The sequence below is a fragment of the Carcharhinus amblyrhynchos genome, chromosome 3 (genome assembly GCF_965287045.1).
Source record: "Carcharhinus amblyrhynchos chromosome 3, sCarAmb.v2.hapA, whole genome shotgun sequence".
In the NCBI taxonomy this organism is placed as follows: Eukaryota; Metazoa; Chordata; class Chondrichthyes; order Carcharhiniformes; family Carcharhinidae; genus Carcharhinus; species Carcharhinus amblyrhynchos.
The window spans coordinates 16,966,152-16,986,433 of record NC_137326.1 but is presented as its reverse complement, the minus strand read 5'-3'; the positions used below and the strand labels follow the sequence as shown (position 1 = coordinate 16,986,433).

General features: G+C 41.2%; 1 protein-coding gene across 2 annotated transcripts in view; it reads left to right on the top strand.

Moving 5' to 3' along the window:
* Window positions 1-20,282, top strand: part of klhdc8b (kelch domain containing 8B) — a 91,491-nt gene that overhangs the window by 5,042 nt on the left and 66,167 nt on the right. The window contains exon 2 of one of the 2 annotated variants that reach the window (XM_080181756.1): window positions 4,979-5,715. In XM_080181756.1, coding sequence (XP_080037882.1) covers window positions 5,340-5,715 — 376 coding nt within the window. In that variant the 5' untranslated portion in view covers window positions 4,979-5,339. Of the gene's footprint in view, window positions 1-4,973; window positions 5,716-20,282 lie in introns of both variants that reach the window. The other variant, XM_080181755.1, reaches the window with a different exon arrangement.

Genomic DNA, 20,282 nt, shown 5'->3' with positions numbered 1-20,282 from the left:
CAGGTGTGTTTTTCCGACAATTAACAATGGTTTCATGGCCATCAATAGATTCTTATTTCAGATTTTTTAAAATTGAATTTAAATTCCGTGGCGGGATTTGAAGCCAGGTCACCAGAACATTAGCTGAATTTCTGGATTAATAGTCTAGCGATAACACCACTCGGCCATCACCTCCCCTTAAACATCTCAAGTTATGCCAGTTATAAAGAAACTACCTGGTCCAGAAACAGGGTGCCACAGAGGTTCTACAAATTAATGATAACTTTGCAGAAATTCCTTGGTTGCTGTGTATACACTTGGCTATAATAAAAACACACCAAGGATAGTGCTAGTGGGCATACTAGATTGCTTTTCTAACAACAATAATTTGGTAGAACACAAATAGGAAAGAATCCTGATTTCCCCTCAGAAAACATACAGAATCAGATATGGATATGTGGTTCTTCCTTCAGGCCCCTCTTGCCTTCCCAATATTGAAATCAGTGGAACATAGATAATGAAATATCTGCCATTTGTAAAATCCAGACCTAAAGGGGGTAGATGAATAACAAAAAGAATCCATTGAATGCAAAATTAGTTGGAATCATGAATAAGTAGCGCAACAATTAAATAGATGGAATTACGGTTGGCACAGCTTCTGAATTTTGATTCGAAAATGATATGTGGCGTAATTGAGGAGTTTCCTCCTCAATGGTTCAATGCCATTTATTGTGGGATTTTGTATATATTAGCCTTTGCACTCAGTAATTGTGGTTTAAGGGTTTTCCCTGACATAACTGATTTGAGGCAGGCACATTTGCTCCCCAAGTAAACACGTGGAATGTTCCGAAGAAAAGACAGCCTCTGAGAGCTGAGGTAATCAAAATTCAAGTCCAGCTGAAAACATGTTCTTTCAGAATGGAGAACAATTTATGTTGCACCCCAAGTTAATGGATCTTTTGTGCTTGTTAAAAAATTCAGAAGGCTGGTTCTGAAAGCAGAATCTGAAACAGATTTCTGTATGTATGTTGTAGCACTTACAGAAAGATTGTGTGCCTCTCTATTCCCACGGGCACCACAAGTTAGATGAATATTAAAGGCAACTCGGTGTGGCTCTCACATGCCATTAAAATAATCATTCTGACACTGTCACACTGACATAGTTGATCAATCATTCCATATGTTAAAGCCGCCCAAACAATTGCTGATAAGGACCTGAGCATTGCGTGAAGCTGTTCGTGTCTGTGTGCCATATGTGTCTCAGTTTAGGAACATGTTGGGTGCTATTGGAATTAATAACACCCAACATGTTCCTACCCCAAACGATCGCCACCCCTACCCCCCTCTCCCCCACTGATCGCCCATAGAATGGCAGTGGACCCCCCTGCCCACCCCCCCCCCCCCCCACCAGAGATCCATCTGCCCCCCTGCCCCCAGAGATCCATTTGGCCCCCCCGCCCCGAGATACATCTTAGCCGCCCCCCTCCCACCCCCAGCCCCTATCCCCGAGATACACCCTCGCTCCGCTTTTCGCTCCCAGGTCGCTTTCTGCGGCTCGGGAGCGATCTGACGCAGGCACGCTTTTTCCAATTTTTTTTCTAACTGCGTATGCGCAGTTCGGAGCTCCGATCGTTCCGACAGCGCTAAGCCCCGCCCACAACGCGAATCGGTCTGGAGATGGCTGAGAGTGTGTGGGGGCGCCGAAAGCGGATTTCTAAGTCGGATCTGTACTATGCCCAGAATCGGCACTTAGAATGAAAATGGTAAAATCAGGCCCAGTGAGTTCCTAATCTTGGTTATTGCACAAAGGCCAGATGTTTCCCCACTAAGTAAAGAAAAACACATGGGACCATCCTCCCATGTCGTATACTGTCAGGCACAGATTGACTGTAGCCTGAGAGTTGCACTTTTCCATTTACCTAGGTGTGGATGAACTAATAGACGGGGAAAATGAATCATTACGTTCTAAATAAAACCCTCTATCTGTACTGTCCAGCATTACATGGAAGCTCCATTCGTATGAAGTCAAACTATATATCGAACAAATCTAAAAAATGGCTACAAAAGCAACATACTGTGGATGCTGGAAATCTGATTATAAAAATTGAAAATATTGAAAACACTCAACATATCAGGCCCCAACGGAGAAACAGAGTTAATGACTTCCATTTCAACCCTCTCTCCAATGAAAGGAGTGGGTTGGGAATGTTTACAATTTCAGGATCTGGCAACCCAGTCCCAAGTCAAGCCCATCCCGACGTCATTCAATTTTAACATGCAGGAATCAAAGCAAAGATGGTCTCAATTAACATTTCAAAGTCCTGATGAGTGCCACAAATTAAATGTGGTGGTTTGTAAGGGAGTTTGACCTGCGTGATTGTCAGCAGCTGATTCAAAGCTGGAGCTGCTGGTTCCTCAAGGTGAGTGACTCTTTCAGCACACTGGGCTAGAAGGAGGAGCAGGCCTTCCAGCTGTGACCCATCCCCCATAGCCTAAGTCCAGAATTCTCAAGGAAACTTTTGATTTCCACCAGCCCCAACTCCAGCCATCACATCTAGCCAACCTCCCTCACCCCTTCTGATTGACTCCTGGAACTTCTTTCTCAGTGCCAGAGATCACTCCAAAACATTTAACATTATAAAATTCTGCCAGGTGCTTTATAGGAGTATTATTGAACAAAACCTGACACTGAACCACGTAAGGTGATCAAAAGTTTGACCAAAGAGGTAAGGCTTTAAGCAGGCAACAGAGGTAAAGAGAGAGACATGTTTAAGGGCAATTCCAGGGTTTAAAGCCACATCCACTGGCACCAGAGTAATTTAAGTATGAAATGTATAAGAGGCCTGAATTGGAAGAGTGCGGAGATTTCTTAAGTAAAGAAAGAATTGTATTTATATAGCACCTTTCACAACTTAAGAATGTTCCAAAACCCTTTCTGGCCATTAAATTGGTTTTGCAGTATGGTCACTGCTGTAACACAGGAAACATAGCAACCGGTTTGTGCACAGTAAGCTCCCACAGACAGTAATGTGATAATGACCAAGTAATCTGAAATTAATTTAAGAATGGATATTGGCTAGGACACTGACTGCTCTTCAAAATGGGGCCAAGGGATATTTGATGTTTACCTGAGAGAGCAGACAAGGCCCCACTGCCACCCCTCAGTACTGCATGCTAGTGTCAGACCAGAACATTGTGCTCCAGTCTCTGATGCACGTCTTGAACCTATAGCCTCCTAATTTGGAGACATGATCAGCTGAGCCACAGATTGTAAAACTGGAGAAGGTTTCAGAGTTAGGAGTATGTGAGGACATGGAGGAATTTGAAAACAAGGATAAGAATTTTAAAACTGAGTTGTCTGTAGGTCAGCGAGTGCAGGGGTGATAGGGTGAATGGATTCATGCATATAGAGGTTGGAAGATGGGAGATCATTAAGTTTGTTTATTAGTGTCACAAGTAGGCTTACATTAACGCTGCAATACAGTTAATTTGAAAATCCCCTAGGCACCACAGTCAGGCACCTGTTCAGGTCTAATCAGAAGTGCATTGGTTTAGAGTTTGTAAAGGCATTAAATTTCACCAGCACCTGAGCTAAGATACAGGCAATGAGCTAAGCCATGTCACAGAGCTGGAAATAGGTGATCTTAGTGATGATGTGATGAAATTACTTCAGAGCCAGAGATGTCATCAAAGCTGTAAAATTCAATCTCAGGAAGAAAGACGAGGCCAGCTTGTGATGGGAATCAAAGACAATGAGTGGAATTCTCCAATGTCACTGTGCCCAGAACTGAAAATTTGGCATCCCAGCTCAGTTGCAACAGCACTGGGGAATCCCAACAACGAATGAGGACAGAAGATTTTAGCCAGTGCTTCAATCTTTTCAGTATTGGAAGATATTTCTGTTTATCCAGTCTGCGATGTCAGACAAGCAGCCTGATAGTGAAAGGATTGAGAGACGTGGTAGTGAAGCAGAGCTTGTTGTCATCAGCAGCCATCTTGAACCACACATTAGGTGGTATTAAAAGGAGGGAACAGGGCCTGGCCCACTGGTTGGAGAGCTGGTGAGAACCCATTTTGCCTCTTCTCAGGAAGGCGTGCTGAAGTAATTGTCAATCAGGCACTTAAATGGGCAGCAGGGGATCAAAGACCTGCGACAGACGTTCCACCCACCAAGAGCTACCAACCAATCAGAGGCCAGCTTTGTTGCTCAGCAGTGCCATATGGTTGGTTATTGCTAATACTGCACCTACCCAAGGCTATGGATTGCCAATGGGTCCTTTTACAGGTAAATGATGGTGGGAGAGGGTTGTGGGGGAGCGGGGGATTGTTGGGAGGGTGGGGTGGTTAGGGGAGGGTGGGGAGATGTTTGGCAGCAAGGGCAGTGGACTGGATCTCAGTAGGCCCCCTCTTCATGATGCCAGGTGCCTCGATGGAGAATGGAGTGGCTTTGAATGAGGGAATAGCCCTCAGCTGAAGATGGCCTCCATTACGTTACTGTTGCTGTCTGCCTTGCCACTCAGATCAACAGGACCTTCACATTCCTGGCCTTGCCAAATTTGCAAAATTTCACCCTCCTGGCTAGGCACTATCCTCGCTTCAGTATTAATACCACAGCAATGTTTCAGGCCAATGACCTTGTATCAGAAATGGTTATGTGTACTCAAAGGAAAATTGTGGGTAAAATATCCTTCAGTAATTGTGTAAATATCTGAATCTGTAATCTTAAATGACCAACTATACAAAAGATTTAAATGTTCTGTTGGAGATACGGATTTAGGCATTATTAATTATCATGAGATTATAGGTGTTGACTTCTGTCCTAAATCCTTAAGATTATGGAATATACTAGAATTATGGATGTGTATTGATGTATAAGCCAAAAACAGATTCTATATGTTGACATAGATACTGAAAACAATTGATTTTTCTCAAAGGAGAGAAATGTTTGCTAAGATAAGGAAACATTGACTGATGTGTGCTTTTATTCCTTTCAGTAAAGGTTTATTCCATACTTGCCTACGAAGAATGTGAGATGGTACCCTGTTCTGGAATGCAGATTACCCCATCGTGCTCTCCCTTCCTTCTCAAGTCATTCGTTTGCTCATTTAGCCCTTGGACTCCCAGATGAAACAGTGTTAAAAAGTCGACTTTGTGAAACTTTGCGGCGCTCACAATAGAATGCATTCTAGGTATTTTTAATTCATCTCTGTGGAATTCCAGTGATCGCAATCCTCTTTCCAGTTAGTTATTTCCTGACATGTTTCGGCGATGAGCTTTTCCATGCTCTGGAATATCTGAGTGAAGGAATCTCATGTTCTGCGGAGGTTCAGCGAGAACAGTTTATCGCTGGGACTCGAGGTATGGCAGTGAGCAGTGTAAAGTCCATGTACTGGGAAAGTTTCCCTCCCATGCCTACCAAGCGTGTGTACTGCACTCCAGTGTATCAAGATAGGCAGTTGTTTGTTCTTGGGGGCTGCAGTGATACAGGTTTGCCCCTGGACAAAGTTGAGATGTTGGACATTGTGAGCCAGAAGTGGACGGGGCTACCCTCCATGCCCATTCCTCGAGCTGGGGCAGCAGCAGTCATTCTGAACAAGCAAATCCTTATTATTGGCGGCATGAATGAGGAGCAGAGCCCTTTAGGATCAGTGGACATCTTTCACATGGATGAAGGAAAGTGGGAGAAAAAAGCACCACTGGGACAACCTTCAATGGGAATAACAGCTGTTAAGAAAGGTATGTCATTTAATATTTCTCAAACATAGTCATAGAGTTTTACAGCATGGAAACAGGCCCTTCAGCCCACCTTGTCCATGCCACCCTTTTTTTAAACCCCAAAGCTAGTCCCAATAGCCCGCATTTGGTCCATATCCCTCTACATCCATCTTTTCTATGTAACTGTCTAAATGCTTTTTAAAAGACAAAATTGTACTTGCCCCTACTACTACCTCTGGAAGCTTATTCCAGACACTCACCACCCTCTGTGTGAAAAAAATTACCTCTCTAGACACTGTTGTATTTTTCCCTTCTCACCTTAAACCCATGCCCTGGAGTTTTAGACATACTTGAACTTTCCATTGAAATGCCAATTGTGGGCATGAAGTTACACGGTTACAGCTAATTTAATGCTAAAACAATCTGCAGCATATATGCCATAAAGTATTAAGTGAATAAATATCTTGTTTACAGCGCCATAATATAAAGTAGAAATTGGTTGAAAATTATTTTAATCCACTATGAGTTTCTGATTTACAGTTTAATTTGTACAGATGGCAAGCAACATTAAATAGATGAGCTAAATTTAAATTTTCTGTGATAGGGTTACTGGATCTTGGCTTGTGACTTTTCCTGTTACTTACTATGATAGATTAAGGATCAATCACTAAAACAAACAGCTCATTACAAGAAGCAAAACACCCAAGTTCCGAGAACTCTTGTTTATTAAAAATGCGATGAAAAATGAAATGTCGCAAAAATATTTCATCTTGTAGCTGCATAAGAAAGAGTCACGCTTTGATTCCCTGCTTTTACTCTGTTGCTTTTAATTCTGAAGTTGAGAGCCTCCCTAACAACATGACTTTAAGCTGCTGCTTAGCAACAAGTAAGATTGAGAAAGGGAATATCATGAGCCCTGAGGAAAATGTTGTTTGACAAAATGGATGTAAAAATATTTCCTTCAGGAACGTATTATTGAAAGAGAGTTACAAGATATATGGGGTGAAAATTGACTTGGACTGGGGCATAGAATGGGTGGTATCACATCTGGTGCCAGTTGCGTGCCCTGAATATTGGGGTGGCTTAGGGCAGGTACAGGAAGCAATACTGTTTGTTTTGTGTGTCCATCCAAGGCAGATTTTACCTCTGTAATCTTGCTCTCTTAATTGTTACAGTGGAAGAAGAAAATGTCATCATTGCATTCGTTTTATTTTTCCCCTTTTTTCTTGCTGTGGCAATACTTATTGGAGTTGTAGCCTGATTGGATGGGAAACCCAGCAGGAGCCATTTTATATTGATTTGAAAACACCTCACTTTGGATTCTAATTGAGCAGTACCTCTTATCTCAGGCATTTACCCACAGCATCTTTTTTATATTCATTTGGATGCCATTCAGCCCCATCCTGTTTGTGCCAGCTCTCTGCAAGAGGAATTCACCTCATGCCATTCCCCCATCTTTTCCCAGTAGCCCTGAAACATTTTCCTAGTCAGATAATGAAACGATTCTCTTTGAAAGCCCCGATTGAATCTGCTTCCACTATATTTTCAGGTGATGCATTCCTAACCACTCATTGTGTGTAAAATGATTTTTGCTCATATCGCCATTGCTTCTTTGCCAATCACCTTAAATCAGTATCTTCTGATTGTCGATCCTTCCACTAATGGGAAATGTTTCACTCTCTGCCTAGTCTGTCCGACACCTCATTAGGATGTGAAGATGTTAGAGGGAGTGCAGAATAGAACCACAAGAATAGTTCCAGGGATGACGGACTTCAGTTACATGGACAGATTGGTGTAATTACTTCAATCAGGTTATTGAGGTTGGCCTGTTGGAATATGAACTCCCTGATTAAGGAATCAATTGATGGGCCAATCAAGGACCCTTTTCCTTGTATTTAACTGGGAGTGTCAGTTCCTCTGGCGCTCCCAAGGGTAGACTGCTGATTGATAGCACTCTTTGTACTGCTGTTGGAATTGTAAATATAGGGATTTTGGTCAAGGGACTTCTGCTTCCGGAGACTTATTACAATTGGAGAATCTGTTCTCCTTGGAGAATAGTAGGGTAAGAAATTTAATTGAGGTATTCAAAATATGAGATGCCCAGACATAAGACATTGAAGGAAACTGTTCCTATCAGTACAAATTATGTTTGAAATGGACCCTTCTGATTTAGCCAAATGGAAATATGGATATATCTTTGCTCACTCCTCAAGTCAATATCATCATAGCAAAATAAAAGCAAATTACTCAGATACTGGAATCTGAAACCAAAAGAGAAAATGCTGGAAAATCTCAGCAGGTCTGGCAGTGTCTGTAAGGAGAGAAAAGAGCTGACGTTTCAAGTCCAGATGACCCTTTGCGAAAGCTCAATATGATAGTATCTTGGACACATATGTACCTTTCCATGACCAGAAAATGAACATGTGTCCTCCAAAGCAACAGGCTTTCCAAAATGTCCAAGAGATTTCACCAAATCCTAAGAAATTGGATAACTGCCATGAACTAAGCAAATGCTCGGCATTACACTGTCATAAACCAAGGGCACTTCCTCACCACCATTATCTGTTTTCTTTTTACAGCTTTCCAAATGGGGATCGGGGGCTCATGTATTTTCATCCCACACTGTGACTTCCTCTCATTGCTTTTCCTGACTCATGGCTTTGTTCACGCTTTATAGCAAGCCATGAGGTTTCGAGTACAGGAGCAGTGATGTGTTGCTGAAATTATACAGGGCCTTTGTGAGGCCTTTGTGTGCAGTTTTGGTTTCCTTTCCTGAGAAAGAATGCTCTTGCTCTCAAGGGACTGCAGCAAAGGTTTGTTAAGCTGATTCCAGGGATGGTGGGACTGATGTATGAGGAGAGTAACTAGGTTGGGATTGTTTTCGCTGGAGTTCAGACAAATGAGGGGGATCTCATACAGACTTATAGAGTTCTAACAGGTCTAGACAGGATGGATGCAGGAAGGATGTTCCTGATGGTGGGAGAGTCCAGAACCAAGGGTCACAGTCTGAGGATTCAGGGTAGACCATTTAAGACGGAGGTGAGGGGACATTTCTTCACCCAAAGAGTGGTGAGTCTGTGGAATTCATTACCACAGGAAGTAGTTAATAATAAAACATTGAATGCATTCAAGAGGTGGCTGGACATAGCACTTGGGGCAAATGGGATCAAAGGTTAAGGGAGAAAACAGGATTGGGCTATTGAGGTGGATAATCAGCCATGATCGTGATGAATGACAGAGTAGGCTTGAAGGGCCAAATGACCTCCTCCTGCTACTATCTTCTATGTTTCTATGTGCCAGGATTTTCCAGCTGCACTCATCCCAAAATCAGAAAATCCCACCCAAGGTCAGTGGATCTTTCCACTCTTTGCCCACTACAATTCGCCTGGCAGGCAAAGCAAGAAAATTGGTTCCATTGTCTTTGTAGCAATCTCCTCTCTTACATTACTTCATATGGTAATGAAAAGCCTGATGTGTCTGAATGTTGGCAACCTTGTCATCTCAATATTATTCACCTAGCTTATTTACTGAACAACCTATATATGTCTATCTTTACAGTATAATGTCTTTGGCCCTGAAATTCATCCTTCTTCAATGTTACCAATAATGTTGCGGAAACGACAGGATTTGCAAAATACTGTTTAAACCAATTCTGTTTTTGTCTTTGTTCAGTATTGCAATAATGCAAAAACGTATCCATGTTCTTATAGTGAAGATGCTTTCAGTGCACTCTTACCACTGACAGTCTTGATATTAATCAGCAGAAGCTTTTAGTCTAAGTTTCAAACTGATCTGAATAATGATAGTGCTATAAGGAAGTTTCATAAGCATATCTAGTACAATTGTAAAGTACGCGCCAGATATAATTTTCCAGGGGATCATGGCAGCAGGTGCATGGTAACAGAAAAAAATTGATGAACTAATGAAAAGAATACAGTACCCTCCACTCTGACAGTAACTGATAGGCAATATCTCAGATTCTCAAAGCTCAACAGATGAGATCTGATTATGGCCTGCGGAGAAAATTGAAATCTTATTCCACTATTTCCATTGAATTTCCTGTGCCCATTACATGTAACATATATTTAGGCTTCCAAATATTTTCCAGATTTAACTCCTAATCAGCCAGTTCACCACACCCCTCATGTCCCTCACCCTATTTTACTTGTCACTTTATTAAAAGTGGGAGGTTGATAACTGATTCCACGAATAGCTTGAAAGTGATGAAATCATAGGAAATTGCTGGTGCCTCTAACAGTGACTATTTCTAATCCTATCAGGGCAAGATATAATTAGATGTAGCAGTCAGTGCTGTACCATCATATATGTTGAAAATAGGCTTTCTAGATGTTTTCAATCAGCACTAGATAGATTTTATTGCATTGTCCATGAAATCCTTGTGACATTCAACATAAAAGCAAATTACTGCGGATGCTGGAACCTGAAACCAACAGACAAAATGTTGGAAAATCTCAACAGGTCCGGCAGCATCTGTAAGGAGGGAAAGGAACTGTGCCAGCACTTAGAGTTTTGAGTCCAGATGATCCTTTGTCAAAGCTTTGAAAAGTTAAAGCTTTGACAAAGGGTCATCTGGACTCGAAACATCAGCTGATATTCAGCATGGTTTGTCTATAGAACCATAGGATTCTATGGGACGGCATGGTGGCACAGCGGTTAGCACTGCTGCCTCGTAGCGCTAGGGTCCCAGGTTTGATTCCTGGCTTGGGTCACTGTCTTTGTGGAGTTTGCATATCTTCCCTGTGTCTGCGTGGGTTTCCTCTGGATGCTCCGGTTTCCTCCCACGTTCTGAAAGATGTGCTGGTTAGGTGCATTGATCCAAAGAGGTGCCAGAGTGTGGCGACTAGGGGAATTTCAGAGTAACTTCATTTACACTGTTAATGTAAACCTGATTTGTGGCTAATAAGTTAACTTTAGAATGGTTGCAACATAGAAGGAAGCCATTTGGCCCTTCATGTCTGTGGCAGCTCTTTGGAAGAGCAACTTACCTAGTCACTCACCTACCTTTACCCTGTAGCTCTGAAAATCTTGTTGCTTCAATCAATCACCCAGTTCTCTTTACCTTGACTACATCCGCCTTCACCATATTCTCAGGCAGAGCATTGCAGGTCCGAGCCACAGATGGCGTAAAAAAGCTCTTCCTCATTTCAAGATTGCTTCTTTTGCAAAACACCTTAAATCGGTATCCTCCGGTTCTTGACCCTTCTGCCAAAGGGAGCAATTCCTTCTTGTCAACTCTATCCACACCCCAGACGATTTTGAACACCTCAATCAAATCTTCGCTTTATCTTCTCCTCCCCAAGGAGAAGAGCCCTAGTTTTGCCAATTTATCATTATAACTGAAGTTTCTCAATCCTTGAACCATTCTTGTGAATCTTACTCGTGCACACTCCAATGCCTTCTCATCTTTCCCTAAATCGTGTACAGGATTGGAAAAAGAGCTCCAGTTGAGGCTGAACCAGAATTGTACACTGGTTTATCATAACTTGCTTGTTTTTGTAATCCGTGCCCTATTTAGAAAATCCAGGATCCCGCACACCTAATTAACTGCTTTCTCAACCTACTCTGCTACCTTCAATGATTAATACTATATATTTTCAGGTTCCTCTGCACCTGCTCCCTTTTGATGTATACCTTTTATTTTATAATGCAAAAATGTTTGTTGCAAGCACTTAATCCCTAAGCAGAGAATGTTTATAAAAATCATTACTGTGACTTCATATGTGGTCAATCTATCAAAATGACTTTCTGATTTCTTGCCCTCCAATCCAAAATTTGCCAAGTCTTTATTTCCTTGAAAGCAGCTTCCCTTTAATCAGAAACGTGCTTCACACAGTGATAGACTTCAAACTATGGGACATCTTGATACATGTGAAAGTAAGTCACTATGGAATCCTTTCAGTAACTGGCTACGTGATGAGCATACTCAGGTACTATTTTATACCAGATAAAAGTCCTAGTACATTTAAGAAAAACATGTAACAACTGTAAGATACCATTGTTTTGCAGTGGGCGTTATGAATTGATGTAAAGGTTCTATGACCCATTGATAAAATGAAGTAATGTGACTGCTGACTCATTGCTTCACTGCTTGCTTTTCTGCTGCATCTCAGCGGCACAGTGGGACTTTCTGTATGCAGTGATTTAAACAGTGACATCAGTGAAAAAATATATTAATTGAAGAAAATCACTGATTATCATACTTTTTTTATCTCTGATGCTGCTGTATTATCTCATTTCAAATGCATTTGTGTCTATTAGCCACTTGAACAAAATTGTTCAATAACTAAATCCTCATTCTGTATCAGAAACAAGCTAAAATCAGAAATAGCTAGGGGAAAAAAAAGCAGTATAATTTTTTTGGTTATTTGATGCCTCACCAATTTTAACTTGTTTTGTCACATAAAATGAGGATTCAAGTTACTTAATAGTTCCGTTTGAATATTTTCCTAGCTAACAATTTGAACGATGTGTTGGTGTATTTTGTATCTTGCATAAAACATCAAGCAAACAGTGTCACAAGATAAAAATATAATTTTGGCCTTTTCGACTCAGGGTGAGGTCCTGGTCATAAAATAAAACCCATTTGATGTGAAAATCCAGACTTAATGGCATTCTTTGAGATAATTACTACAATGCAAAAGAATTGAATATAAAGGAAAATAAGTATTGTTGCAACTACACAAGGCATTGGTGAGGCCACACCTGGAATATTGTGCACATTTTTTGTCAGTTTATTTGACGAAATTTTTTGATTTTTGATTTGATTTATTATTGTCACATGTAACATACAGTGAAAAGTAATGTTTCATGTGTATTATACAGACAAAACATACATTCTTAGAGAAGAAAAGGAGAGAGTGCAGAATGTAGTGTTACAGTCATAGCTAGGATGTAGAGAAAGATCAACTTAATGCAAGGCAGGTCCATTCAAAAGTCCAATGGCAGCAGTGAAGAAGCTGTTCTTGAGTTGGTTGGTACGTGACCTCAGACTTTTGTATCTTTTTTCCAAAGGAAGAAGGTGGAAGAGAGAATGTTTGAGGTACGTGGGGTCCTTAATTCTGCTGGCTGCTTTGCCGAGGCAGCGGGAAGTGTAGACAGAACCAGTGGATGGGAGGATGGTTTGCGTGATGGATTAGTCTACATTCACAACCTTTTGTAGTTCCTTGCAGTCTTGGGCAGAGCAGGATGAGATAATTACTACAATGTAAAAGATGCAGTGGCATTGGAGGCAGTTCAGAGGAGCTTCACTAAATTGATTTGAGAGATGAGGGGTTTGTTGTATGAAGAGAGATTGAATAGTGAGGCCTATACTCTTTGGAATTTAGAAGAATACGGGGAGATCAAACTGTGGTATACAAGAGGATAAAAGGTATGGATAAAGTAGATGAGCAACAGATGCTTCCTCTTGTGAGGCATTCTGGTACAAGAAGTCATCATCTTAGGATAAGGGGTAGCAAATTTAAAACAGTAGAGGAAAAGTTAATTCTCCTAAAAGGTTGTGAATCTGTGGAATTCGCTACTCCAAAGTGCAGTGGATGCTGGAACAGTGTATAAATTTAAGGAGGAGTCAGACAGATTTTTAATTGGTAATGGGCTGAAGGGTATGGAGAGAGCGTAGGAAATAGGGATGAGGAGCATATCAGCCATGATCGAATGGATTTGATGAGCCGAATGGCCTAATTTGCTATATTTTATGGATTTATGAATTTATGCTGTTACAAGGCAATGCTGGCACTCTAGATGACCAGTACATTGTGAAGAAATCATACGGCACTGAATGGTCATGTTGGAGAACAAATGCATTCCAACATTATGCTGGGAAGTATACAGTTTTAATTTGATTACAAAGTACTTAAATGGATCTGCACCAGCCTCTAAGGACTATCCACTGTATTAATATGTCAGAAAGAGATAGTTATGGTAAATGAGCATTCCACTATCTTAAGTTTAAGTTTATTTATTAGTGCCATAAGTAGGCTTACATTGACACTGCAATGAAGTTGCTATAAAAATCCCCTAGTTGCCACACTCCGGTGCCTCTTCGGATACACTGTGGGAGAATTTAGCATGGCCAATACACCTAACCAACATGTCTTGGGATTGTGGGAGAAACTGGAGCACCCAGAGAAAACCCATGCAGATACGGGGAGAATTCGCAGACTCTGCGTAGACAGTGACCCAAGTCAGGAATGAAACCAGGGTCCCTGGCACTGTGCTAACCATCTTGCCACCTTAATAAGAATGAGTAAGAGGTTTATCTCATGCTTGTCTGTAAACATCAGGTGTAAACTTAAAATGCTTATAGGGGCCAGTAGTAGTGTGAGATACATGGGCTTGCAGATCCGTTCAGATATAACTTATTGATTCAATAATGTTCTTTCAGTCTCCTTTGGTGATGTTAGATGACAATATTGGAGTCGCTGACAACAAACTTACATGATGATTCTTATCCACATACTGAATATTATTCTCTATTACACACAAAGCAAATCTTAAATCAGCTGGTAATAGCAAACTTTGGGGCAGATCCAATAAATCAAGTAATCCTGTTTCAGTAGTTGATGATAATACAGTTTGTTGGAAAAGGAAGTAGGGATAAACATTATAGTGCACTGGTTGTCAGCAATAATTGCAGATCATTTGAAAACATAAGGGGAGATTATATTTTTCACTATTTGAATTAATTCTGCTTTTGGAATTAATTTGATTTCTCCTCTATCTGATAGTATGAGTTTTTAAGAATTCATTCATGGGATGTGAGCATTGTTGACGGGGCCAACATTTATTGCCCATCCTTAAATGCCCTTGAACCAAAAGGCTTGTGAGAATCTGCCAGTGGGCATTTAAAGGTCAACCAGATTGCTGTGTATCTGGAGTCAAATATTGAACAGGCCGGGTAAGGACATTAGTGAGCTGAGTGGGTTTTTATTCTTGATGTTTATTAAATTCAAATTTCACCATCTGCCATGGTGGGATTTGAACCCGGAGCCTCAGAGCATGGTTTCTGGATTACTAACCCAGTGAAAATGCCACAATGCCAACACATCATCACTCAGTCCCCGACTTCCCAAAGTCTGTCCACTAATTACAAGGCACAAGCCTGGAGTGTGATGTAGTATTCTCCACTTGCCTAGATGAAAGCAGTTCAAGAAGCTTAACATCATTAAGGACAAAACTGCCCGCTTGATTGGAATCCTATCCACAAACATTCACTCCTTCCACTACTGATGCACAGTGGCAGCATTGTGTACCGTCCACAAAATGCACTGCAAAAATACACCAAACCACCTTAGACAGCACCTTCCAAACTCACACCCACTACCATATATTTCATTCTGACTCTGAAATATATTGGTGTTTCTTCACTGTTTCTGGGTCAAAGTCCTGGAATTCCTTCCCTAACAGCACTATGGAAGTACCCACACCACATTGTCATGGATTTGCCTGGTAACAACAGGAGCCAAATTAACAAAGGGAATGATAGGATGTAATCTACCAGCAACAGGGTAGTAGGGGAATTTCACAGTAATTTCATTGTAATGTTAATGTAAGCCTTACTTGTGACTATTAAATAAACTTTAAAAAATATGCCTGGGCGACAACAGTAGCCAACTTTCAAAGGGGTTGATGAGATGTGTCATTTTCCCAGTAATGAGACTAGCAGACATCTAGATAAGTTCAGGTGTAAATAGCCTTAGCATCAGGAAGCAGTTAACCTAGACAACTGAGAGATCACTGGAGGTACAAGGTGCTAATTTTTGAGAGTCAAGGAATGTGAGAGAGACCAACATACATTAGACAGAATCAAAGAGAGAACCAAGGTATCCTTAACAATTGCTGCAAAAGCAGACAGGCCAGTTTAACATCTAACATGAAGGCCAGTTTAATATATTATAGCGAGCCAGCTAACAGTAGAAACTACTTTTAGTGACTTATACTTAAGCTAATGCAGAAACCTTCATAAAGGCACTTTAAATATCTTTGCTGAAACACTTCTCAAACAAGATCATCCCCCGGGGATGGTAACTGTAATAATCCCCTTGAGTTCCATGGGGAATCATTAACTGACCCCCCCTGTGGAGCTCATTGAATATGAATTTCCATATGTTTTCATCAGTTGAAGAATGTGTTATCAGTACAAAGGAAAACCAGTCTGGTTCCAGGGGTAACACTTGACAATGTTGTATCCTAACCCCAATTTTAGTCAATATGGTGGCTGCTAATGACGCCACTGTGATCGCAGGCATGCTATGTTAGTGTTGACGCAGTTATGACTAGCGCGCTCTGCTGACAGACTCTGAGACATACAAATCAACAGCTGTTGTCTGGCAATTCCTCATAAAGCAGCCAGAACATAATTCCCAGACAATTTGTGTCCACCATTAGTCAGCCATTAGGAGAGTGTCAAAGTGGTTAATCAGTGTATATGTATTAAGGAATCATTTCTTATTTGTAGTGACGGAGTGTGGTGGCGCTCAAAGGGCTGAGGCTGTGCTGATTAGCTTCAAGGTATTTGTCATACAGGCACTAAAAGACAAGGCAGACAGATGGACACTATATCAGCCACATTCAGCAAAAATAAACTAAATCTAGGGTGGTAGGGTATTAGGGGGCCAAGTCTTTTGTGTGGCACTGCTTTACCTTGAACAATATAGTTTTATAGAACATTGCAACCATACGGCAAAATACTAGGGAATGTTGGAAATCTGAAACAAGAAATATTTAAAAGGGCATCAATGGAGAGAATAGGCGCAGGGTTTCAAGTGTGGTCCCTTGATAGAATTGAAAGATATTATAGATGATCAGCATTTAAAAAGAGATGAGAGGAAGGGAAAAAGCAACACAACTGCAAACAGGGAAAGAAATAGGTTCAATGGAGGACAGGAGTGATATTAGAAATGTCAGTAGCCTGACTGGCTGAGTATTTCCAGTATTTTCTGTTTCTATGTAATCAGCTTATTACACATTTGTCTTGTAGCTTTGATCACAATATGTTGAAACTCACTCGAGATAGTGTCCCTTACAAAACTGCCAGTTCTGCCTATTGCAACAAACTAAATTCTATTAGGGGTGGCATGGTGAGCACTGCTGCCTCACAGTGCCAGGGATCTGGGTTCAATTCCCAAGTCACTGTCTGTGTAGAGTTTGCACATTCTCCCCATGTCTGTGTGGGTTTCCTCTAGATGCTCTAGTTTCCTCCTACTGTTCAAAGCCGTGCTGGTTAGGTGCATTGACCATGCTAAATTCTCCTTCAGTGTACCCGAACAGGTACCAGAGTGTGGCGACTAGGGGATTTTCACAGTGCCTTCATTACTTGGTGAATGTAAGCCTACTTGTGACACTAATAAATAAACTGGTTTAAACAGTTCTAGTGTTGTATTTTCAGCTCCCAGAAGTGTCCTTTCTTGTTTTCCTTGATTTCTGAGCCATGGGTAGAGACATTTTCCCAAACTGAAGACAGGAGGGAATGTGGTAGTTTGCACCCCTTCATTGCCTGCCAAAAAACACCTGGGAGACAGAGTGGGGGGTGGGTTTTAAATCCTGGCCCAAGTATTTAAAGGCATTATTTGTTCTCATTTGTCACTGCATGCTACACTATATCACACTATGTGCAATATTGCAGACATGTCAGACTCTACTTTGTTGATGTTTGACTATATGGTCTCGTTTATCATATTCTACTCTTGTAAGTATCCATGTTCAGTCATTAGTATATTTATCACATTTATATTTTTACTAAAACTAGCAAACAAGTTTGTCTCCCTGGGCTTCACTGGGCACTGGGTAGAGGCGGTAGTTTATATGTAATCTCAAACTTCTTAAAAGGCTGCATATTGCCTGAGATGTGAAGTTTTCATTTATGATTGGGATATGTTATACTGTTAATACCAGATAAAAATATGCCAAAGCAATTAAAAATGAAGTCCTGGAATTAAAAGGCACATCCTTCAACATAGACTGTTAAAGGTATGCAAGAATCAGTGTGAAGGTGAATTGAAATTTTAGAGCAGTGCATTTGTTGATTAGATTATATGTAGATAAATAAGAACATAAGAACATAAGAAATAGGAGCAGGAGTAGGCTATCTAGCTCTTCGAGCCTGCCCCGCCATTCAATAAGATCATGGCTGATCTGTCGCTGCTCAGTTCCACTTTCCTGCTTTCTCCCCATAACCCTTAATCCCCTCTCTTATCAAAAACCCATCAACCCGCGTCTTAAAAATATTTAGCGAGGCAGCCTCCACCACTTCAACGGGCAGAGAATTCCAGAGATTCACCACCCTTTGAGTGAAGAAGTTCCTCCTCAACTCCATTCTAAACCGCCCCCCTTTTATCTTGAGACTGTGCCCCCTAGTCCTACTGTCTTTTTTGAGCAGGAAGAGTCTCTCCACCTCTATCCTATCCATCCCATTCATCATCTTGTACGTCTCAATGAGATCTCCCCTCATTCTTCTAAACTCTAACGAGTACAAGCCCAGTTTATTCAGCCTCTCCTCATAGCTCAACCCCCTCAACTCCGGTATCAGCCTAGTAAACCTCCTCTGCACTCCCTCCAAGGCCAAAATATCTTTGCGCAGGTGCTGCATTGGTTATGTCTGTCTAATGGAATTGGGTTTATGCCTTGATTGTCTGATGTATGTCTGAATGAGATAGAAATGAGAGAAATCAATATGCTTCCACCTACATACTCCTCCGTTTTCATTTTCACACAACAACACTATTCTAATACTATTATCATTCCTGAGTGGCAATTTTTGAGAAATGAGAAGAAACAACCATTGGCAGTGGAAGTGTGATTCTTTGCACTGGGCTCGCCACGTTCTGGTTTCCGTACATGGCACCATCTGTAAAGGTTGTTTAAATAGGCTGCTGCCCTTTCCCTCTGAGTGACTGCGGGAACAATTAAGGCGACGCCAGGGAAGCTTAAAGGCAAAACGTGTTCAGCTCATTCCTTGTCGCGTCCAATTTTCCTGAACAGCTGTGGCAAAACCGCTGGGAAGGTTGACATTCAGCCAGTTGAGAATAGTGAATTTGAAAACAATCATCGCTGCCAGGAAATTATTTCAAGTAACCTTTCTTTGGCCATTGGCCAGATGATATAAATAATTGGGAACCGCAGAGTTGAAAATGCTGTAGAAATAGCCCTCGCCTTCCAAATGGCACGCTGTTTCCTTCTATCTTACTGGATAAACATTTGAAAGGCAGGACTGTAATTATCACTCACTGATTCTTGACAATGATCTATATTGTTGCTCTTGGGATTGTATAACGTTGGGATTAAACATGAATCTTTCATTAAAGCTTCTTCAAAACCACAAACTAACATTCGTTGCTATTAATGGTGTTACTGTGGGCATTTGAGTTTTACAATAATTGTAGCTAGTATAATCGGCAAATATGTTTTTATATGCAGAAGTGTGTTTGGACTTCAGCTTCCTGTCCAGAGCCTCTCAGAATGTTTTCAGTTTGAAGGACATTACCCTTAATTTTTTTAAGCTTCTGAGAGTATACGCCCACTCTACTCAATCTTTTATAAGACAACCTTCTTATTCCAGGAATCCATTTATAAATCTTTGCTGGACATCCTCAAAGGGAGGGATATTTGGCCTTAGAAAAGAGTCCAAAACTGAACACAGCACTCCAGAGGTGACCTCACAAAAGCTCTGCACAGTTGCTGCAAGGACTCCTTGCTCTGACACTCCAACCCCATTGCAATGAAGACCAACATAGCATTTGCCTTTCTCATGGCTTGTTGTATCTGAATTTTAACTTTCAGTATTTCCATCAAAAGGATGCACAATTCCCTCTGAATGCCAACATTCAATCATTCCTAATCATTAAAAAAAATCTGTTTTTCTATTCTTCTTGCCAACCTCACATTTCCCCACATTATCCTCTATCTCCTGCCACCTTGTTGTCCATACACTTTACCAATCCATGAGCGGGATTCTCCAATCTCATCTGTACCCGCCCCGCTACCAGTGAGAATGGAGAATTTGGCACTCAGCCAAAACTCCATTCGTGGCAGCGGCATTGGAGAATCCCAGCGGTGAACAAAGTCAGAGGATTTTGCCAGATCTCACTTCAGAGACTTTGACCTATGCATCCATTTTGCGCATCTGTTTAATGGTGGGATGACCTGCCACCAAAGCCTCAGCCTGAGGGAGTATATTCTTGTATCTGCACCTGTAAATAACTGTTTATTAAAGTGTGAAAATATCAGTTCCCATTCTGTCTTTCACTACATGTCTTCTTGTTGTATAAGGGCAAAGGCAGAGGCTTCTCCAGTACCATACCTTGTGTCTTCTTACACACTAGTCAGAGCAGTGACTCTAGCCCGTCACTGACCACTAACTAGAACCATAGAGTCATAGAGGTTTACAGCATGGAAACAGACCCTTCGATCCAACTTGTCCATGCCTCCATTTTTTTTAACCAATTGCCCATGTTTGGCCCAAATCCCTCTATCCCTATCTTATCCATGTAACTGTCAAAATGCTTTTTAAAAGACAAAATTGTACCCGCCTCTACTACTACTTCTGGCAGCTTGTTCCAAACACTCACCAC